This window comes from Rhea pennata, chromosome 2 (assembly GCF_028389875.1).
Source record: "Rhea pennata isolate bPtePen1 chromosome 2, bPtePen1.pri, whole genome shotgun sequence".
Taxonomy (NCBI): domain Eukaryota; kingdom Metazoa; phylum Chordata; class Aves; order Rheiformes; family Rheidae; genus Rhea; species Rhea pennata.
Genome location: NC_084664.1, coordinates 48,518,020 through 48,537,279, shown reverse-complemented (window position 1 = coordinate 48,537,279; position 19,260 = coordinate 48,518,020). Strand labels below are relative to the sequence as shown.

At 39.3% G+C, this 19,260-nt stretch overlaps 1 protein-coding gene across 1 annotated transcript; it reads left to right on the top strand.

Annotated features, from left to right (window-relative positions):
* The first annotated feature begins 14,570 nt into the window (after positions 1 to 14,570).
* LOC134136564 (C-C chemokine receptor type 5-like) lies at positions 14,571 to 16,317 on the top strand. The gene is made up of 2 exons (XM_062568480.1): positions 14,571 to 14,586; positions 15,236 to 16,317. Exons 1-2 carry the CDS (start codon positions 14,571 to 14,573, stop codon positions 16,315 to 16,317), a joined length of 1,098 nt encoding a protein of 365 aa, XP_062424464.1.
* Positions 16,318 to 19,260: the final 2,943 nt, after the last annotated feature.

Here is a 19,260-nt window from a genome sequence, read left to right as displayed (position 1 = left end):
CTGTATGGCAATCACTACTAAAAACTGGATGACACCCTATTACTGTTTTTAATTATTTCCTGGGATTACAGCATTTTACATTTTTAAACTAAGAGAATTGATGAGTTCTCCAGGAAAGGTAAATATCACAGTTGGATCACTTCAAAATTTGAATGGGGACCAGAATAGTATGATTCTGGTGTTTGACCCAAATTTTATCCAATGAATAAATACTAGCGAGATTTACCTAGTGGGAATATAATATTGAAGAGTCTAAGGGCTGATGTATCCTGTCCCAAGAGCCATTTACTGTTATGCAGCAATGTAAGACAAACACTGGAGAAAGTTTTGAGGATGGATGCACCTGTTCAGTTTTCAGCATTAATGACAAAACTAAAATCCTGATGGCTTTTGGAAGTGACAGTGTTCTTTCTGTAACACAGTTAGTTATTTGGAAGCATTTAAGTATCCTCATTTTGCCTCTCTCCCCCTTATTTTCCCTGCATGAATAAAAGATGTTTAAAACAAGATTAAGAATGAATATGAGATATATGAATATCTCTCTTCCGTTGGCAGAGATGACTGACCTTCATCTTGGGCCATTATAGACATGGATTTATCTACTATGTAACAGTGTAGCTATTTTTTATTCTTTTCTTTTGACTATAAGCTAAATTACAGTATTTTGATTTAGTTCTTTAATTTCATACCTGCCATATCAATGTTCAGTTGCTATCATCTTCCAAAGTGGGCTTTTAAAGGGCAACACCATGATTTCTGTGGGTGTAATATTACAAGTAACTGCACACACCACGGCTACTGACTGCACAACAAGACAAAGTTGCACCTCAAAAACCTACAAGTTTTTCTCTGGCAAAACATATCCCTCGACGCAAAACAGTACATAGCCAATAGAAGGAAAGAACATCAGCAAAGCTCAGCAACAAAGAGAAAAATTGCCTTGGTATTTGCCATGCATGATTTTGTATAAAAATGAAAATAACATCAGGACCCTCTGAAGAATTTCGGAGATCATGAGCGCAGTATTGCCTGGAGGCCTTTCTAGTCCTGGATAGATAAACTGCATGTGCAAAGAGCATGGCAGATGCAATAGCTGTATGAGGCTAGGCTCCTGCATGATTTGAACATGCTCTGAGGTTTGGGGTTCACTTCTGGGCAGAGAGTAGCCTAGAACATGGAAAGGCAACTTTCTGTAGAGTAGATATATTGTCTTTCACCTTCCCAGGAGAAGAGCTTCCATTACCCACTGGTGCCACAACCAAAAATCAAACCTTATGGAAGACTTAGGGCCATTAGTAGCAACATGAGCTGGAATGTTCTGCACTAAAGAGGCCCCTGGAGGTGGCTGTTGAAAAAATGCTCCGGAGCCTCACACTTGCTTACCAGACAGCTAAAGGAATGAGTATGCAATGAGGAAAACAGAGTCCAGGACAACAGTGTCCCTTAGGAAAGATTGTTAAGGTTCATGTGGTTTGAATTGTTTCAACTAGAATCTCAACATTCAGAACTGTCTCCTCTCCGCTCTGCAAATGTCCTATCGTCATAAATTTATGCCTTTATTAGGAATTTCCCTGTAAAAGAAAGTGGTATTATGGGGACATGGTGTTAGTAAAGAGAGAGGTGCAGGGGGAAGAAGTTCTTGCTTTAAACTATAAGGAAGTGCAGGCAAGTGCTCCTTATACAAGTGCACTGTCCCTCTGCTTTCTTCTAGTTACCTTCAAAGGGCACCACTCAGATATGTAAGGCCTTGCTCTTGGAGAAATCTGCAGGGGCAGGGCAACTAACCTGCATGCAACATAAGGATGGAAGAGGGGATTCCACACCCCCTCGCATTAGGCATGCAGCTTACATGCTTAAATTAGCAGCAAATCTCTTCAGTGTCCTTCAGTAGTCAGTTAAGATAAAGAGATGTCTGTGTCAGAAGCAGAAACCCAATTTAAGTAGACTCTTGGCAGGATTACCGCTCTGACCATAGAAGAAATGTAGGAATGTCAGCCTCTTAATTTAGGCATCAGATGCCTCAGTTTGGGTAGCATGAACACTATTATCCCTTTGGCCCTGCAACTTCATGGCACTGTTCCTGTTAGCTATTACCCTGTCAGATATGACATTATGGCAACTCTTCTATGAGGTTAACAGCTGAAGAAATACCAATGGAAAGATGGTACCCTCACAGTAAACTTTCTTGCTTGAAAATGACCCTTTACTTTCTTTTGCAACTTTTTATTGCACTAAAGGGAAAGCACTTTTTTAATATTAAAGATAAATTAATTCAGTGTGATACACAGATATTGCTGTAACTGTGATTACTTCTATTGCTGTATTTTATTTTGAACTTTTGACTTGTAAGAATTATGTTTCTTTGCCCTTTCATGTTAATGCAATGATATTAATAAAATCAGTGTTTGAAATGCAATGTATACCTATAGTCTATGTTCTCCTTGTGAGTAAGAGGGCATCTGCTCTGATCCCAGAGTGGAAGTGGCAAAAAGATGCAGCCACGGACCTAAAACTATGCTACACTCAGAGGCAAATCAAAACTACCAAGTAGAGAACTCTCTGTCCACTCCAGAAGCTATGTAGCTGGCATGACTTTTATCCACCAAGAAGCTTAAGAAGAGTGCCTTATAATAGACTTTGGAAAAAGTCTGGATGCACAAATTTTAAGATGGGTGAAATTTGGCAAGCAGAAAAAAGGGGGCTATGTATGTTATAAATAGGAGAAACTGGAGAATAGGAAGGGCAATAAAAGATGGCATTTCATTGACATTGGGATAAAGACAGCATTCTGTGTTGAGTTTCTGCATCTGATTTCAGATCTTCTTTTACTGCATCTGTATCACAGAGTGACCACAACCAAGTGGTGTGCCTTTTCTCTCACGTTTTATGTGTAGGCAATTTTAAGCATTTAAAGTTCAATACAGAAATACGCTTCTGTTTTCATGTGTCATTCTCCCTGTTCCAGTATTCCAACTTCTTTTTCCCAGCCTACCATCCAGGCCTCCTTCTCTTCCCTGCACACTGTTTTCTTATCTCTCTATCATTGAATGAGCTAGATTATATACGCACTGCTTCGTCTTCCAATTTTCATTGTGTGTTTTGTGCTGACAGGAAAAACAAAACCACATAACCTAAAAGCACTAGCTTATTGTTATGTTATGTGCCCAGCCAGGACAGTTCTCAGTCAATCAGGCTCGGTCTTTGTTATAGTTACTGCACCGAGACCAGGAAAGTGTTAGCAGGCTCTACACAACTTTGTGGCTGATTCTGAGTCTTGGTCAGTCAGATATGGCTGCAGATGTGGCTGATCTGGTGCAGATACAAGTCAGGTAGCCCTAAATTAAGCTAGCAGGACTTGTAGCAGTCTGGCCAAAGTGAGATGATGTTAATTCATTGGGAAGGTTTAACAAGATCCCCAAGACTTGGGAAAGACAACACAAATCACCTCTCCAGAAAGATGGAGGAATTGTCTAGGTATGGGAGGCAAATATTACACAACTCAAGTTTTGCAAGGAAAAGTATTGAGATGAAGATAAAGTGTGTACATAAGGGCTAAAGAAGCAAGTAGAGCTACAGAAACTGTATGATGAAACAGAAGATAAGTTAAAGAAATGGCAGGGCACACCAGGATTGTAATTACAGCAAACTGAACAGAAGAAAGAACCACTGTGATGCTTCGGAGGCATCTGAGCCTCTCTGCCAAGACACTGAGGAAATGAAAGCATGCATTAGAAAGAGTGTGCAAGCAGCATCAGAAAACCAACAAGATTCAAGACAAGACCTCTGTGAATGCTGCAAGTAAATTGCTGATTTACAACACTGAACTTCTGAAGGGATAGTGAATTGACAGGGTTTTATATCCCACAGAGCATGCTTAGGAAAAGAACGTTCATGTGCCATCGATAAATATCTGTGTATAGGTCAGAAACCAGTCAAATAGATGAGTTTATGCACAAGACAGGATGGAGTAAGACCTTCATGTTAGGAAATGCTACTACCATGTATTTAGAAGCATTTGGGGAGTAATGCCCCACACAGAAAAAGATAACTGTGAAGATTGTCACTAGCAGATATTTCCTACAGGGACAAGGAAATATAACAAAAGTACATATATGGTATTAGTGAGTGCTGAGCAGTACCCACAAAGAACCACCAGATTTATAATCATTGCCATTGGTTTGTTTCTGGTATGTATATAACGGACAAAACAGAAATAGTGAAACTTCTGGTAACCAGTGCATGGGGATGTTCCTGTCATAACACATTCTTGTTTGTTAATCCAACTGTGACCTTATGTGACGATACTTTAAATAAGATAATGGTAGCTGGCATAAGTAGGAAGGGGAGCAGATAAAAACAGACGAATATGGAAAAATAGTGGACAAAATTGTGCGAATTATTTTATTAGCCTTAGAAGAGGCTAATAAAGTAATAGACAGACTAATGGAGAGATCAGAGTGCAAACATACAGGTACTTTAATTCTAACCTTAAAAGATTTAGGCAAGTAGCAGAGATTATTTGAGTTAAGTAGCTCCAAAATAAATATCACTCCTTCCGGTGAAAATTAGAACAGTGCTGAACACAAAGAACATACGGATATTGTTACGTAGTATCTTACTGCAATTAACAAAACATAACAAGATGAAGTGCCATGTGAATAATACAAAGCTGACCAAATTAAACAGCAGAAAAGGCACTTACTGCTTTTTGAAGTTTATCACTGCTTTCCATCACCAATGTCTACTGACTTTCTCCTAGTGGCTATTGTGGTTACAGTGGCCTGGGAAGCATTAGGTCTTACTATTGCAAAGAGAAAAAAGATAACATTAAAACTGGAACTAAACCAGTAAACTCTGGCACATTCAGAATATCCATAGCAATCAGTTAGGCCAAAACAAAGAAGGACGCTTGTTCAAGGGGTGAAGGCATTGGTTTGTATCTATGGTCTAGTGACACTTGCCTAGTAGGAACTACGTTTCCTTCAGAAAATGGAATGATGAAAAAAAGTTGTAAAGTTTGTTACAAAACTGCCAAGCAGGGTTGTAGTTCCTATGACAGTGAGGGCAGTCTTGGTTTGATTGTCTGAAGTCTGAAATGACTGATTTCAGGAAGGTGGGGCCACACCATTGAACTGGAGAAGGGTAACATTTTTGGATAAACAGGTCAACATGTAAAACTGCACAAACCTTCAACTGAGAATCAGCTTCGCAGAACTGTCTGTGAAGCTGTGCCGGTGGGATGTTACAATATAATCTGTCCTGATACCACATTTTCTGAAGATAATGGAAACCAAGTGGATGGAAAAGAACGAGCTAGTTGGACATCACTTAAAGGGAAGCTGTCTTGAGGTATGAGCAATTACATACTACATCTGATCTTTAGTATCTAGGAGTGCTTTCTGGTTTCTGGGTCCTGGCATGTACCTTGTCATTGTGCAGACTCTCTCCATCCTTTCTGTGACATAGTTTTTACCAGAAAGAAATTTGGCATGTAATTTTCCCAGCCTGGCTGATCAGGGGACCAGGGCTTTAAAACACACTGAGAACTACTCCTGACTCACTGTCTAGACAGCTACAAATAACAAATATATCAACCTAGAAGTTGTAATAAAATGCAACTGAAAACTGCAAAGAGTGAGATTTGAAGGCCTATGTAAAAATGGAGCTCTCAGAGAGCTGAAAACTTGTGAATCCCATGTCCATGGTAAAATCTATTACAGTATGGCAACCCCTTATATATTATATATTTATACATATATAAAATATATTAGGGCAGCATACATCAGAAGCCTGGATAAAAGCAGCAAAAGGAGCAAAGCTCTCTTCCTCTTCACTGCATCAGAGAGCACTGCTAGTTGAGTAAGAGAGGCTTGGGGAAAGCCCAAATAAAAATGATACAATGGCAATGGAGTTAATATGTGCTGCAATGGACAAATATATACATGCAACATTTACAGGAGAGGCACAAATAGAAAAAGAATAATAACAGGGAATGCCTGTGCCCTGATCTCATTGCCAATAAGCAAGCAGTTTCAGCTTGATGTCTTTAAATTCAGCTTCTTCAAAACAAAGATACTTAAATATAACTAATGAGATAAAGAATATCTCTAACTTCGGAGTCGATTTTGTCAATAAATAAGAAAGAAAATGGGATGCAATTGGGGGTATCTATGCAAAAAGAACCAAGTCAGGTCCATGTTTACATGTTTTCATCAAACTCTTTCTGCAGATGGGGAGGATGATCAGTTTTGCTGTAGCTATAGCCCTCGATAACAATGTTATGCATTATCATATTGTGTATCTCTAGGAAAGGTACCTGCTAATCTCTACTACAACTTTTATTTTTCCTTTGGATTGCATATTTTTGTATCAAATAGAACAGAACTCGTTAGTTGCATTTTCCAATTTCTGTACCCATAATTTGCTTGATGACATTTATATATCACAGTGGTACACATGCATTCCAGCAGATACTTCAATACTGGTGTAGGCTTCATACAAATGGTGGTAGCTCCTTGCAGGAGTGCCATACCACTGAGCTATAAAGCAACTGGATACCCCACTGTGATGGCCTGATGACTATGAAGACGAACCATAAAATGAGTCACTGGATAGAATAAGACTGACAAATATAGTTTGACTTGACAGTGTACATGGCTGCAGCACACTTTTTCAAGTGGTCAAGTAGTCACGGGGTTGAGCAAAACTGACCTTGTAACAAAGACTGTGTTACTTGCATTGACCTTACCTCAGCGCTGATACACACCAAATGGAGGCAGTTTGAAGGCAGCAGGAAGCAGATGACGCAGCAGGAGGGTGGCTGTCCACCACAGATGTGAGAAAGCCCCTGGCTGGGTGGGAGAACAAGTTCTGCGGGGTTGCTAGACTGTTTCAGGAGCAGCAAAGGGGAGCAGGGGAGCTGAGAAGGGAAGAAAAGAAAATCATGAGCCACCAGCACCAGGCAACAGCACACCACCACGATATGGCCCCAGCAGCTGGGAACCAACACCGCAAGGGGCCCTGACTCGCCTGCAGCAACCTGCAAGATCTGATCAAATCTGATTTCACTACAGCTCGGCTTATCTGTAGCAGATGCAGAGTTAACATATCCTGTAGGTGTTGACAATAAAGTCACAGCCCAGGTATCTGGCATGTCCCTCATTTGTGCTCTCAAGGACTACAGCTATTTACCTGTGGGGAGTCTCCTGTCCACCTCCTTAAAGATCCATCTGGCGAGCAGACCAAAACTATTCTCCTTAGACAACTGTCACAGCTTGTGAACAGCAGTAACCTTCCACCAGTATGCAACACTCCCTTCAATCTTACAGTGGTAATCAGTAAATGAAATATTCAGTTACAAATGCCAATAACACTGACGTATGAGAATGAAAAGTTGTAATGAAACCGAGCAGATTAGTAACGTCAATGACTCTGTGGGACAATGGACTATATTTGAAGAGTAGCTTACCACAGATTTTACCTTTAACTTGTTGGTTTCAGTTAAAATGTTTGAAACAATCTTTATGATAATATATTTCAGACAGAAAAGTCTGACAAAAAACAGGCAAGTTCAATAATAGATTTGAGTTTGTTTCCCTTCTTTGTATAAAGTCAGCTCATGAAAGGTTTTAAAGTCTCAAGTAGGTTAAGTAACATGTAATAGACAACAGTGTGTGGGGAGAACTAAGCAGGGAGAACTGAGACACACTTCAAAAAGAAATCATCAAAATGTTATTTCAATATGTAGACTGTCTAGGAATCACATATTGAAAACATTAATTTGATATAGTATTTCATTTGAGAATGATAAGAATTCACTAGAAGAGAGCAGAGTTTTGTGAAATTTTAGGCAAGATTATGTTAGAAGCAAAGTGTGGGCTGGTGCTAATCTCTTGTAATACAAATATAACCACTAATTTAACATAGTAAGTGCTTGCAGAAAGTGATGCTCCATGTTTTAATGTCACAAGGCAAGCAAGTTTGTTTATATAATGAGAGACAACTCATAAGAAGATAAAAGTTGCTACGCGAAATCAGCTTCATACCTCACCTAAGTAAATAAATCCAGCCACATCCAGATAGCCTCATAATCTTGCTGTTTCCCTACCTTACTTGTTATGTGAATGCATGCTATATTCTAATATTTATAGCCATATAAATATAGCTTCACTTAAAAAAAACAGTATTTGAATAACACATCTGAAGGACACAGTGCAGAATCTTTACAGCTGCAGTTAACACTGGCCTAGCTGGCTTCGGAGCAGCGATGACTAAGTGTCCTTGATACAAACTGAGGACGACAGAGAAATGTTGTGGACAACTTGTCATCCCATTTACTTCTCTTCCTTACCTCCATCTCCTGTTAATCTCCACACTCAACTCCACTTCAACTGCTTTGCAGAGCTCCAGTTCAAAACTAGATAATACAAGCCTCAACAAAGAATCCCTGCCTTGCCCGTTTGTAAATTACTTCTCATGGTTCACCCCACTGAAGGCAAGTAAGTTCCAGCTCCACTTTTACGTGCATCAGCGTGCAAAAAATATAGATGTACATACATCCTGTTAGTCTCTACCTTACTGTATTTCAGGAATATGGAAGATCTTGTTCATGTGCATTGTTCAGCCACCATATAAAGAGGAACTTGAACAAAAATTTAAGAATAAGCTGAAAGGGTCTCCTGGAGAAGAGAAACAAGGAACTGTGGAGAGAGATGGGGCCCAGACAACATTCAAGAGAGATAAACAGACTAAAAGAAAACAATTTGGAGAGGCAAAATGGTGAAAGAATCTGTCTCTTCCTCCCAGCAAAGTCTTCTAGTAGCTTGACGCTGCCTACTACAATTGTTCCTAGAACTGTCCTGTCCCAAATTCCCGGGCAACAGCTCACAGGATTTTGTGGGGCAAAGCTGCTCCTGCTCTCCTACCTCCAGGAGAGGAATTGTAGGTGGACCAGCACAGAACAGAAAGCCCAACTAAATTATGTACATTTTTTTATTTTCAGCTAAGAACATAAAAAGTGGCTGAGTTCACCTGCCATCATCTGTAACTTGCCTAAAAAATTATATCCTTTCTTGTGTTTTTTCGAAATGGAAACAAATGTCCTCTGGTCTAAGGCAGCCCCAGCAGAGGAATCTCTCTCCTTCCAGGTTATGGTCTGTCTCTTCATGTTTTGTCCAGGACTCCTGCCACACCATGTTCATCACCTCAAATGATGGACTGCAGTAGCTATGCAGTCACAGATATACTTGGAGAGGACTAAGGAAGCTTTAGCCCAGTGGTGTCTGGTCAGTGTGGTGTGTGCCGCCATGTCAGCTGATGCTGTGGCTGTAAAGCCCTGCTACAGTCTCATGTAACCATGCACTCCCACACTATATAGATGGCTATTGGCTCACACACTTTCACAGCACTTTCACAGCAACAGAGCTGTGTTAAAAAAAGTTTCAGTCTGAGATCCACACTGAGCTGGATAATTGACATGATACTGTGACACGTACAATATGCCCCCATGTGGTTATTACACAAATATTGATGTGTATTTTTCTGTGTTCCATTAGTGCTATGTTAAAGAAGTAAAATCAGAAACTGAGAAACAAATGTTTGGAATGGATATAAATTCAAGGAGGGAAACATGAACCTACCTGCAGTGACTGAGGTTTAGGAAGAAATTCTGTATATAGTCAATATATTTTTCAGCTGACTCAGGCAGCATTTCCTGTACCTACTTCCCACCACTACCAGAGATAGGATTATGGACTAGAGCCTGAAAATCTAGCCCAGTCTTGAAAGTTCCTGTATCTCAGTGAGGAAAATAACATTTTTTCTTTCATCTTCCACACTACTTTTTCACCAGTGGAGAGATATAGGCATCTTCAGGTATGATTCAAGTCAGTCAAGTTAGACAACAATTAGGATCTTGATTTAGGTACACTGGAATCATTTTTAGAAGCAGTTGTTTCCACTGACTGTATAGGGAGCCCAGCATAGTTCATCAACAAAGGCAGGGTGAATATACCATTCGAGTATATCATAGAAGCCATTCATTTTGATGCTGAGACTCCAGCCCTTAAAGAGCTCATTAGAACAGCTGATCAAGAAAAGAAGAAATCTATTTATCCTGGAGAATAAAGACCTTGGTTAGTCCTTCAGGCAAACAAGAATCAACAAGGGAGACAGATTAAACATTTTCATTTCCCTCTCTCCTTTTCTCCCTCCAGATCTGAGGTGTAATTCAGAAGCTGTGATTCCCCTGAATTCCATTTATGAATGGCAGCATTCAAAGCAAGACATGCCCATTGGCATATTAGCTTTTTAAAATCATTTAAAGACACAAAGGTTATTGAACTTTCGTGAAAGTAGATGCCTGTGTGCAGGAAAGACATTCCTTCAGGGCCTTTACTAGGCAGAAGAGCCCTCCAAAGCAAGATACTATAGATGTACCAGTGCCAAGCAGGAACTGCACTTTATCAGGCATCATATTCAGTGTTTACCCCTCAGAAGTTCTCATGTTTCTGGCAAGGCACTGCCTCTCACTTGCTTTCTTTCTCTGCCCCCTTCCTACATTCTATGTGGTTTCTTTAATGTCTAAGAAAGACCTAAAAAGATGCTTATGGTGCAGCTTTAGTTTAATTCTCTCTAAAAGTCACAGGAGTCAGCCATAGCAAATAAGCTGATCAGAAATCAGATTCTCTTAGGCTTTTCTGAAGCTTAATTTCAACAAATAAGCAACAGTGTTGTTTTAAAAGAAGTCAGACTCACTATATAGACTAAGTTGCAGTCTCACGAAAGGGATTATGCAAAATAGTCGAAAAGACCAGGTTTGAGACTGAGAGAATCAACTAAATCTCCAAAGATTCAAGGACTGCAACACAGTCAACATAGCAAATCCAAAGTGCAGATAACTCTCTCTAATAAATGAATAAAACCGTCAGCTAATTTTTCTACTTTCTATTAAAGGATAAATAGCGTAGAAGAAATACAATGATTGACACATGTAAACGGATGAACCTCACATAAATTGTTTTTGTCTTAAGGAGGTTTGTTAAAAGAAAAAGAAAAAACAACATAAAACCCTTTTTCTATAACTACAGCTGTCGATTGTGAAACCTTGAGTTCAGCTACTAAGAGGATCCTCCAAATATTTCAACATCTCTTTGCACATCTCACATTGTTAGTAAAGTAACATCTGATGACCTATTTATAGAAAAAGAGAACTGCTCCTTGATTTTTTTTTTAAATAAAAGCAGATTTGCTTGTTGAAAGTTTGCAGACTGGTACATCCTTCTTCAGGCAGGAAGAGGTATTCTTGAGCTTCTTCTAGTGAGTGACAAATTGATTTAGCATTACTCTTGATGTGATAATCTAAGACATCACTTGTACCGTAAGATACATGGTAAGTCATCTTTGCGTTTTTTTTTTTTTTTTCCCTGTGGATTTAGTAGTTGTTAACGTAGTCTAATGCCAGATGTGAAAAATACCTGTGGAATTCTGCCAATGCACTCATCTTGAAAAAGTATCCTAGAGAAAAGTATAGTGTATGTTAAGTGGAATGAACTACTTACAAAGGACAAAACCACTGGAAGATTTGGGCAGAGAAACAAATCTATAGAGGGTGAGCTGCGTAAGAATGTAATAGAATAATATATCTCTTTGATAAACAGATTATATCCATCCTTTTCTCTGAAGATGATATATTATGATGGAAATTTGTATTTTAAATTTGTTACTGCAAAGACAAAGCAGTTTATTTGAGTGAAGAGTACATACTCCTCCTGCAGGATGACTACAGAAAATCTGATGTAATTTAAACACTCTTTCTCATGCTATATAACAGAGCATTTCACCTCTGCTTGCTACAGATTTTTAATTGTTACTATTTTACAGCACTGTGACTGACACACACTTAAATAAAATCTTTGTCCTTTTGAAAATAGAGAGTTTTGATCTGAAACTCAGCATGAAACAGTGACATTTGAGTTTGCTGAACTTGCCTATGGAGAGCTTTTTGACTTGAAAACTGAATGACTGCTAGTTTCAACCAGAGTAACAAAATTAGTATAGGAGATTGCAGATTTCTAGAACAATTGAATATATCTAAGCTGTACTCAGAACAATATATACCTCTTTTTAAAATATTCTTCCTGCAAAGATCTTTCAGGATTATCTTTGGTCTTCTCCTAATGATCAGGAAACATAAGCCCAGCCAGGGATCTAATTAACAATACAACTCTAGGTCTATTAATCCAGTGACCAAAACTGTTTCCTAAAACAGTGAGATTATAGGATAAAGCACATAAGCACTTAACTATTCCTTATATGTTTCATAAATTAGTATCTGTAGAGCTTCCATTATCACCATATGCTGGATACTATACACAACTCTGGGTAATAAGTACTTTTGCAGGCAGTGGCTTCTTAAGCAAAGACTAAGGTAGAGGAATGAGGCTCAGTTAATGAGAGGAACCACTCAGAGCTGAGACATTTTAAGCATGCAAAAGGCGTTGAAAGTAAGAAGATAAGGCGCAGGAAAGATCTGGGAGTTATTGCAAGAAGGCAGAGGAAAGGAAAGGGAAGAGGGAAAGCACTGAGACAACAGTTAGCAGGAACAAAGGGCTGTCGTGAAAGAACTGTCACAATAATATCAAGGTAGCATTCTGCAATAACATTTGCATGTATCTTATTAAACAATTGCTTACCCATGAAACCCTCAGCACAGCTCCACTGTGCTGAGGAGAAGCACAGTGTCATAAATCACTCTGGATTTATGACCCAGGCTTTTTTTCATAACCATGTTTACAGCATCATGCAGACACAAAAGGATCCAGACACAGAGTTATCAAGATGGGCAACACCCTTCATAATCACTGTAGGGTGCAGGATGTGCTACCTGCCCACTGATGCAATTGATGGCCTCCTGCCTGCTTTGTGGCTACAACTGGTCTTCTGAGCTATGGTTTCAAACCCTTCAATCTTGGCAGGTACACTTGTTTTAAGGCACTTGCTTCTGCCAAGTAGGTCCATCTCTTGGTTTTCAGCAACCACTGATGCTGTCCCCAACCAACAGCCAGCCGAGGAAGGAAACTGACCACGATCCCAGGACACACTGGAACTGCAGTCCGTCCTTCATCTTGCAATCTTAGTGTACAGTGTAGCTGGCTAATACATCATAAATAGGGATACTTAGCTCTAGGCAGTTACCAACACCAGGTAATGTCAGAGCATGCAATCTAGATCTAGCTGACGGGAACTTTAAATATTCTTGCAATGCCCAAATCTTGATACGTTTGTGAAATGAACAAGTTAATGTTTTGGACCAATGTTTCTTTTACCAAGGTACTTTTTTTCCTAAAAGAATTGCTAAGAGTATTGAAAAAGTATAACCCCTTTTGATATTTTAAAATCAGCTTATTTTCTGTCAGTACACCTGAGCCACAGCCACTTCCTTTACTAATCAAACCATGATCTCAGTATTGCAATGACTATGTAGTTAGTGCAGCTATGGAAACAGTTTCACAGAGGTGGTCAGAGTTTCCTGAAAGCCAGCTCTCTCTGAGGAGTCTGACTGCACTTCTACTTTCCCCAAGAAATTGTATCCATATTTTCCCCAAGAAATTGTATCCAGACATAGCTGAGACTGGAACTGTTACAACTCGCCAATTTTCCCCTACTCTCTGATCTCCAGAAGAAAATTTCTTTAATATGGCAAAGCTATACTAGAACATGAAAGTTCTCATTCTTGAGATATTGGGAACTCAGAGTTAACAGTAAGACCCTGCAAGAAAATAGGGAAGCGGCGGAGGAAAGGTTTGCAATAATAGTATCTCTTTTGTGTTTACAAAGTGCAGATTTTGTTTTAATAAAGCTTCTTGCCTTCTGTGCAGCTTCCTACCTGCACTGCACTGCATGAGAAACTCCATAGGAGCTGGCAGGTCAGGAGTGACTCATTTTTAAGGTCATAAGCAAGAGGACACAGACCTACCAAGAGCCTGTCCCTTCTCCAGGATCTCAGGCTTAGGTTTTACCATGTTATCCATCTTGACACAAACTAAGACAGGGGCACTAGCATTTGAATGGCTTATGCTTACATAGCAGGAAAGGTTCCAATTGTCAAAAAGATGTCACATTTGATGTCAGCCAAAAAAACTCCATGCCTTTTGAAAGAAAAAAAAAATCAGAATTGTACAAATCATCTGATAAAAGAGTATTTTCTAGTAAAACCCTGAACAGTACACTCAAATAAAATACTAGCTGTGCTAAAAATGTACTACCTCTTTTTCATTTATTTGGCAAAAGATTTATAGGCCACGCTGACAGAAATAGAAATCTTTAATGCCATTTTAGAAGTTGTTTGCCTATCTGTTCTTTCACTTACGAATTTCCATGCAGGACATCAGCTGAACAACATGTCCAGTGTCCTACCCAGAGGACATGACTGTGACCTGCTTTCATTCCACAGATACCTAAGAGCAGCACATTTCATGGTCCACACTTGACCTGAATTGTGTAAAGAACACAACATTTGCCCTTTTATCCCAGATCAACACTGCCGACTTGCCTGCTCTGCAACAGCCAGGATGGCAGATTCATTGGGTGAGTACGCTTGGCGCCACAGCAAGATCATTTCTACACTACCTGCAACCTCATTCCCACTGACATTAAGGCCCTCAGTAAGGCGTGAATGAGCCAGCAGTCAGCTAGGTTTTACCCCTGCCAAAGTGCCTTTGCCAGTGCCTGCTCTTCCTCAGATGAGAGCTGCAGCGTGGGCTGTACGATTTGAATGCGGCCGGGCTGCTGAGGACAAGCACAGCCACGTGCTGCATGCCAGCTGCCGTGCCCTCCCCTTCCTGCCTCTCTCTGGCCTTTCTGAAAGCCACGGCTGAGCACAACGCCCCCAAACTAACCACTGCTGCGGTTAAATTCATCATCCCTCTGCTTCCAGCTGGCTCCTAAGCTCGACATGCTCTCCTGAGGAGGAAAAACAGACCACACAACTACACGTGGAAAATGGTATATAGCACACTTCCAACATGCAGCAACTTGACTTCATAGCTATAGAGATTGGGGCAGGGGAAGGGGAGGGGGAAGGTTTGTGCTCTGCAAGTTTATTTTCTTTGCATCAGCAAGGTTTACATGCTCAAGAGCCACAGGTAATCTAGATGAGGGCAGCAAGGGGTTTCATTCCCTCTCACGCAAGCCTATGGAGTGTCCTGCCATTAAACATCCTTTTCTTCCTTTCTAGATGAACACATGGTGGAAAACTACACCGCTGACTTAGACAACTTGCCACTGACAACAGAATTTGATTACGAAGGTGCAACAGCATGCATAAAAATTGAGGGAAGGTACTTTGCAGCAAAATTTCTGCCACCGCTTTACTCTTTGGTGGTGATATTTGGCCTCCTGGGCAACATGCTCGTTGTCCTTATCCTGGTAAAATACAAGCGACTGAAGAGCATGACCGACATCTACCTGCTCAATTTGGCAATTTCTGATTTGCTGTTTATATTTTCCCTCCCTTTTTGGGCTTACTATGCTGCCCAGGAGTGGATTTTTGGAGACGCACTCTGCAGAATTCTCTCAGGTGTCTACCTCCTTGGCTTCTACAGTGGGATCTTTTTCATAATCCTGTTGACCATAGACAGGTATCTGGCCATAGTGCATGCAGTTTTTGCTTTAAAAGCCAGGACAGTTACCTATGGCATCCTCACCAGCACTGTCACTTGGGCTGTTGCTCTTTTTGCCTCTGTTCCAGGAGTAATATTTCACAAAAGTCAAAAGGAAAATTCACGTTATACATGCAGCCCTCATTATCCAACAGAACAGAGAAATGCATGGAAGCAGTTCCTGACTTTAAAGATGAACATCCTGGGACTTATTGTTCCCATGCTCATTATGATCTGCAGCTACACACAAATTATAAAAACATTACTGCAATGTAGGAATGAGAAGAAACATAAAGCAGTCAGGCTTATTTTTATCATCATGCTTGTCTACTTTTTATTCTGGGCACCATACAACATCTGTATTCTCTTGCGTGATTTTCAAGTATCATTATCCCTCAGTACTTGCGAAATTAGTGGTCAACTGGAGAAAGCAATCCAAGTGACAGAAACAATCTCAATGATCCACTGCTGTATCAACCCTGTGATCTATGCCTTTGCTGGAGAAAAGTTTAGGAAGTATCTTCACTGCTTTTTCCGAAAGCACATCGCATCCCACTTCTCTAAATATTGCCCAGTTTTCTATGTTGACACAGCTGAACGGGCTAGCTCCACCTACACACAGTCCACTGGAGAGCAAGAAGTTTCTGCTGCATTGTAAACTGTGTCTAGTAAAAAAAGTGGGATTAACTTTTTTGAAATTAATTCTGTGAAGAAAGCCTGGGAATCTGTTCTCTAGATATTGTCTCTAAGACAGCCACAGAAAAACATGGCACACGTCTACCAAACCTTGTATTTGCTCGTTCATATGGGCATTTGTACATAAATGAAAAGGATATGTCAAATTAACTGGCTGGATATGCAAATGTAGGATTCTGCAGTAAAAGCAGCATTCTCTTTTGTGAATGTGAAAGCATATTTTTGTACTGAAGGGCCTAAAACTCCCAAGGACTGGAGGCTTTCTCTGTACACCAAGCTAGCAGGCTCACAAATAGAATTTTTGAAGTGAATTATTAGGAAGTTAGAAATCGATACCAGTTATTTGGAAACATCTCTTCACTATACCTTACACAAGATATCTCACACATTTAAACTCCATGTCAGTCTCACCCATTACTAGCCTATTGTGTACCTGTGCAGATAATGCTAAATTACCAAGGTCTGTGATATAGAATCTTTAGAAGGGATTAGGAAAAATTGCATACATTTAAAAGAGTAATATTTCAAGGTATTTTTTCTTTGTGTACAGCTGTTGAGTACCGACATTTTGGCCTTTTTCATATTAGTCTTAACTATTTGATTTCAATACCTAAGTTACTCAAGAGATGGATATTTCAGAAAGTTTTCTTTCAAGCAATTTGCTGTTTATATGCTACGCATATTGAAAAGCTAATCAAACATACAATTGACTAACACTGATCAGCAAATTAATGTGTTTGCAATATTTAAACAGTATAATAATAATATTTAAACAGTTTAATAACACAGGAGCTTTAACAAGGTTAGCTCAAATGTGTACTGTAAGTCAACAGGGTTTTGTTTTTTACCGTGCAGTGATTTTGTTTGCCATTTTTCTAACCTACGTAGTTACAGGGAAAAACTTTAAATATGAAACTAATGCAGTGGTAGTGGCTGCAAAAACACAACAGCATTAGAGGACTGACCCCAATTCCTCTGACCCCATTTCCTAAACAAATGTTTATAGAAATAATCATATGCCATAAATTTTTAAGTTATTAATACACAGGAATAAGTGAAAGAATTCACTGATCCACAAAGTCAAGGGGCATAGAGCATAACTCTGGTTTTACAAGGAGGTATCATTTGGAGGCTACCAAAAATGATACTACCACTTTCCTGCAATTTGGTAGTTCTACAGTTATTAAAAGCTTCCATAATTAGGAAGATTGATGGCCAAATATGACTGGGCTTCTGCTAAAGCTCAGATCCTGCAGAGCATTTGAACATACAGAAAATATGAAAAATGGGGATAACTCATGTGCTTAAGATCATACCTTATTTATACTATTACTTGACCGATGCCAAGTTGTCCTTTCTAATGTTTCTTACATTTCCCCTGAGACACTTTGTTTTGGCCAACTCTGAAAACAGAAATATAAAACAGAATGTTCTGATTGCTGTTCTTATCCAATAGGGTTATTTCTGTTTCCCATTTTCTCTATATATCCTTTTAAAGAATACTTCCAAATAAGCAAATGTTATAAACAGCCAAAGAAATCTTACATTTCTAAGTACTCGTGAAAATGGGAAGTGAAACAGAGAAATCTTTGCTCATCAGACCACTTGTTTCAACTTATTCTCTTCTGCCATATTAAGCACTGCTTTTTGACTACATCCCACATGGAAATTATAAGAAAAATATACTATGTCTTCTAATTCACAATGGTTCAAGATGCATATTCTTTTTTAAAGCACTGTTGCATCAGTCACCTTCTGGACTTTGTACATGCTTTTAAAACAGATAACTATATTACTGTAAGTGGAAATCAGGTAATTGCAGCATAAAATGCTAAACATGCATTTATTTTTTAAAGACAGAAAGCTGTATGCAGTAACTTCTTGTCAAGCTGTCCCCCTTTTTTCTTCTTCTAGACTATATTTACGAAAATCTTCTTGTGATTTATTCTGTTCTTGAGAAGAACATTCATTTGGACCCTAAGACACACTGCCTTAAGAAATTATTTTCTCTAGAAGGTCTTAGTGCCGTGCAGAGCACATATCTTGACCATTCGTGCAGAAGAAAAGCACAATATAACACAGAAGAACAGATGGGCATGCTTTCTTGAGAGACGTATCAAAAAAGAGCCCTGATCCTTTGCAATATTATCTTCTACAGCATGAATCTTTCCAAGTGACAAGCAACTTCCAAGAGGCAGAGCTGGAACTTTCAGAGTTTTGTGGCCCAGTGGATCAATAATGGATGAGAAACTCTCAAGAGGGTCTATTACTTCACTTCACTGAGAAGTGACCAGGCTTCAGCAATTGAGAACAAGCCAGATTTCTGCTATTTTAGTAAACAGCAAACCATGCTCAAGCAGATATAGCAAATATGTGCTTGGTAGCACTGCTGGGGCATTTAATTAAGGACTCTGCCAACAGACTGCAATAATATTTTGTACTATGCAATCTTTTAAAGTTGGCTGACTTTTGTATGTTGTATTTCTTGATCTTTTCTTCTCCCCTCTTTACTCTTTTCTTTTTGATAGCCCAGCACAATGAAAAAGGAAAGAAGAAATTCCTCTTTGTAACAGGTTGTTATAATGTGGAAAGAGCAATGAAGGTTTAACAACTGGACGAAGAACCAGCATCATCAAATAAAACACGACTATCAAGACATGTTCATTGTGCTTTACTGTTTGTCATGAGTAGTCTGTTAAAGATCCCATTTTGGTTGATACATTTGTTTACTTTTACACATGAAAGAGGTTTGACCTGTAAGTCACTGACACCAAGAAGATGAGCACTAGGGGTTTTAAAATAAATAAGCATACCAAATAGTTTTAAAGATGTTTAGTATCTATCCCTAATCACTGAAGAGATAACCTCTAACAATTACAGTAAACTTGTGCACAGTAACTCAAGA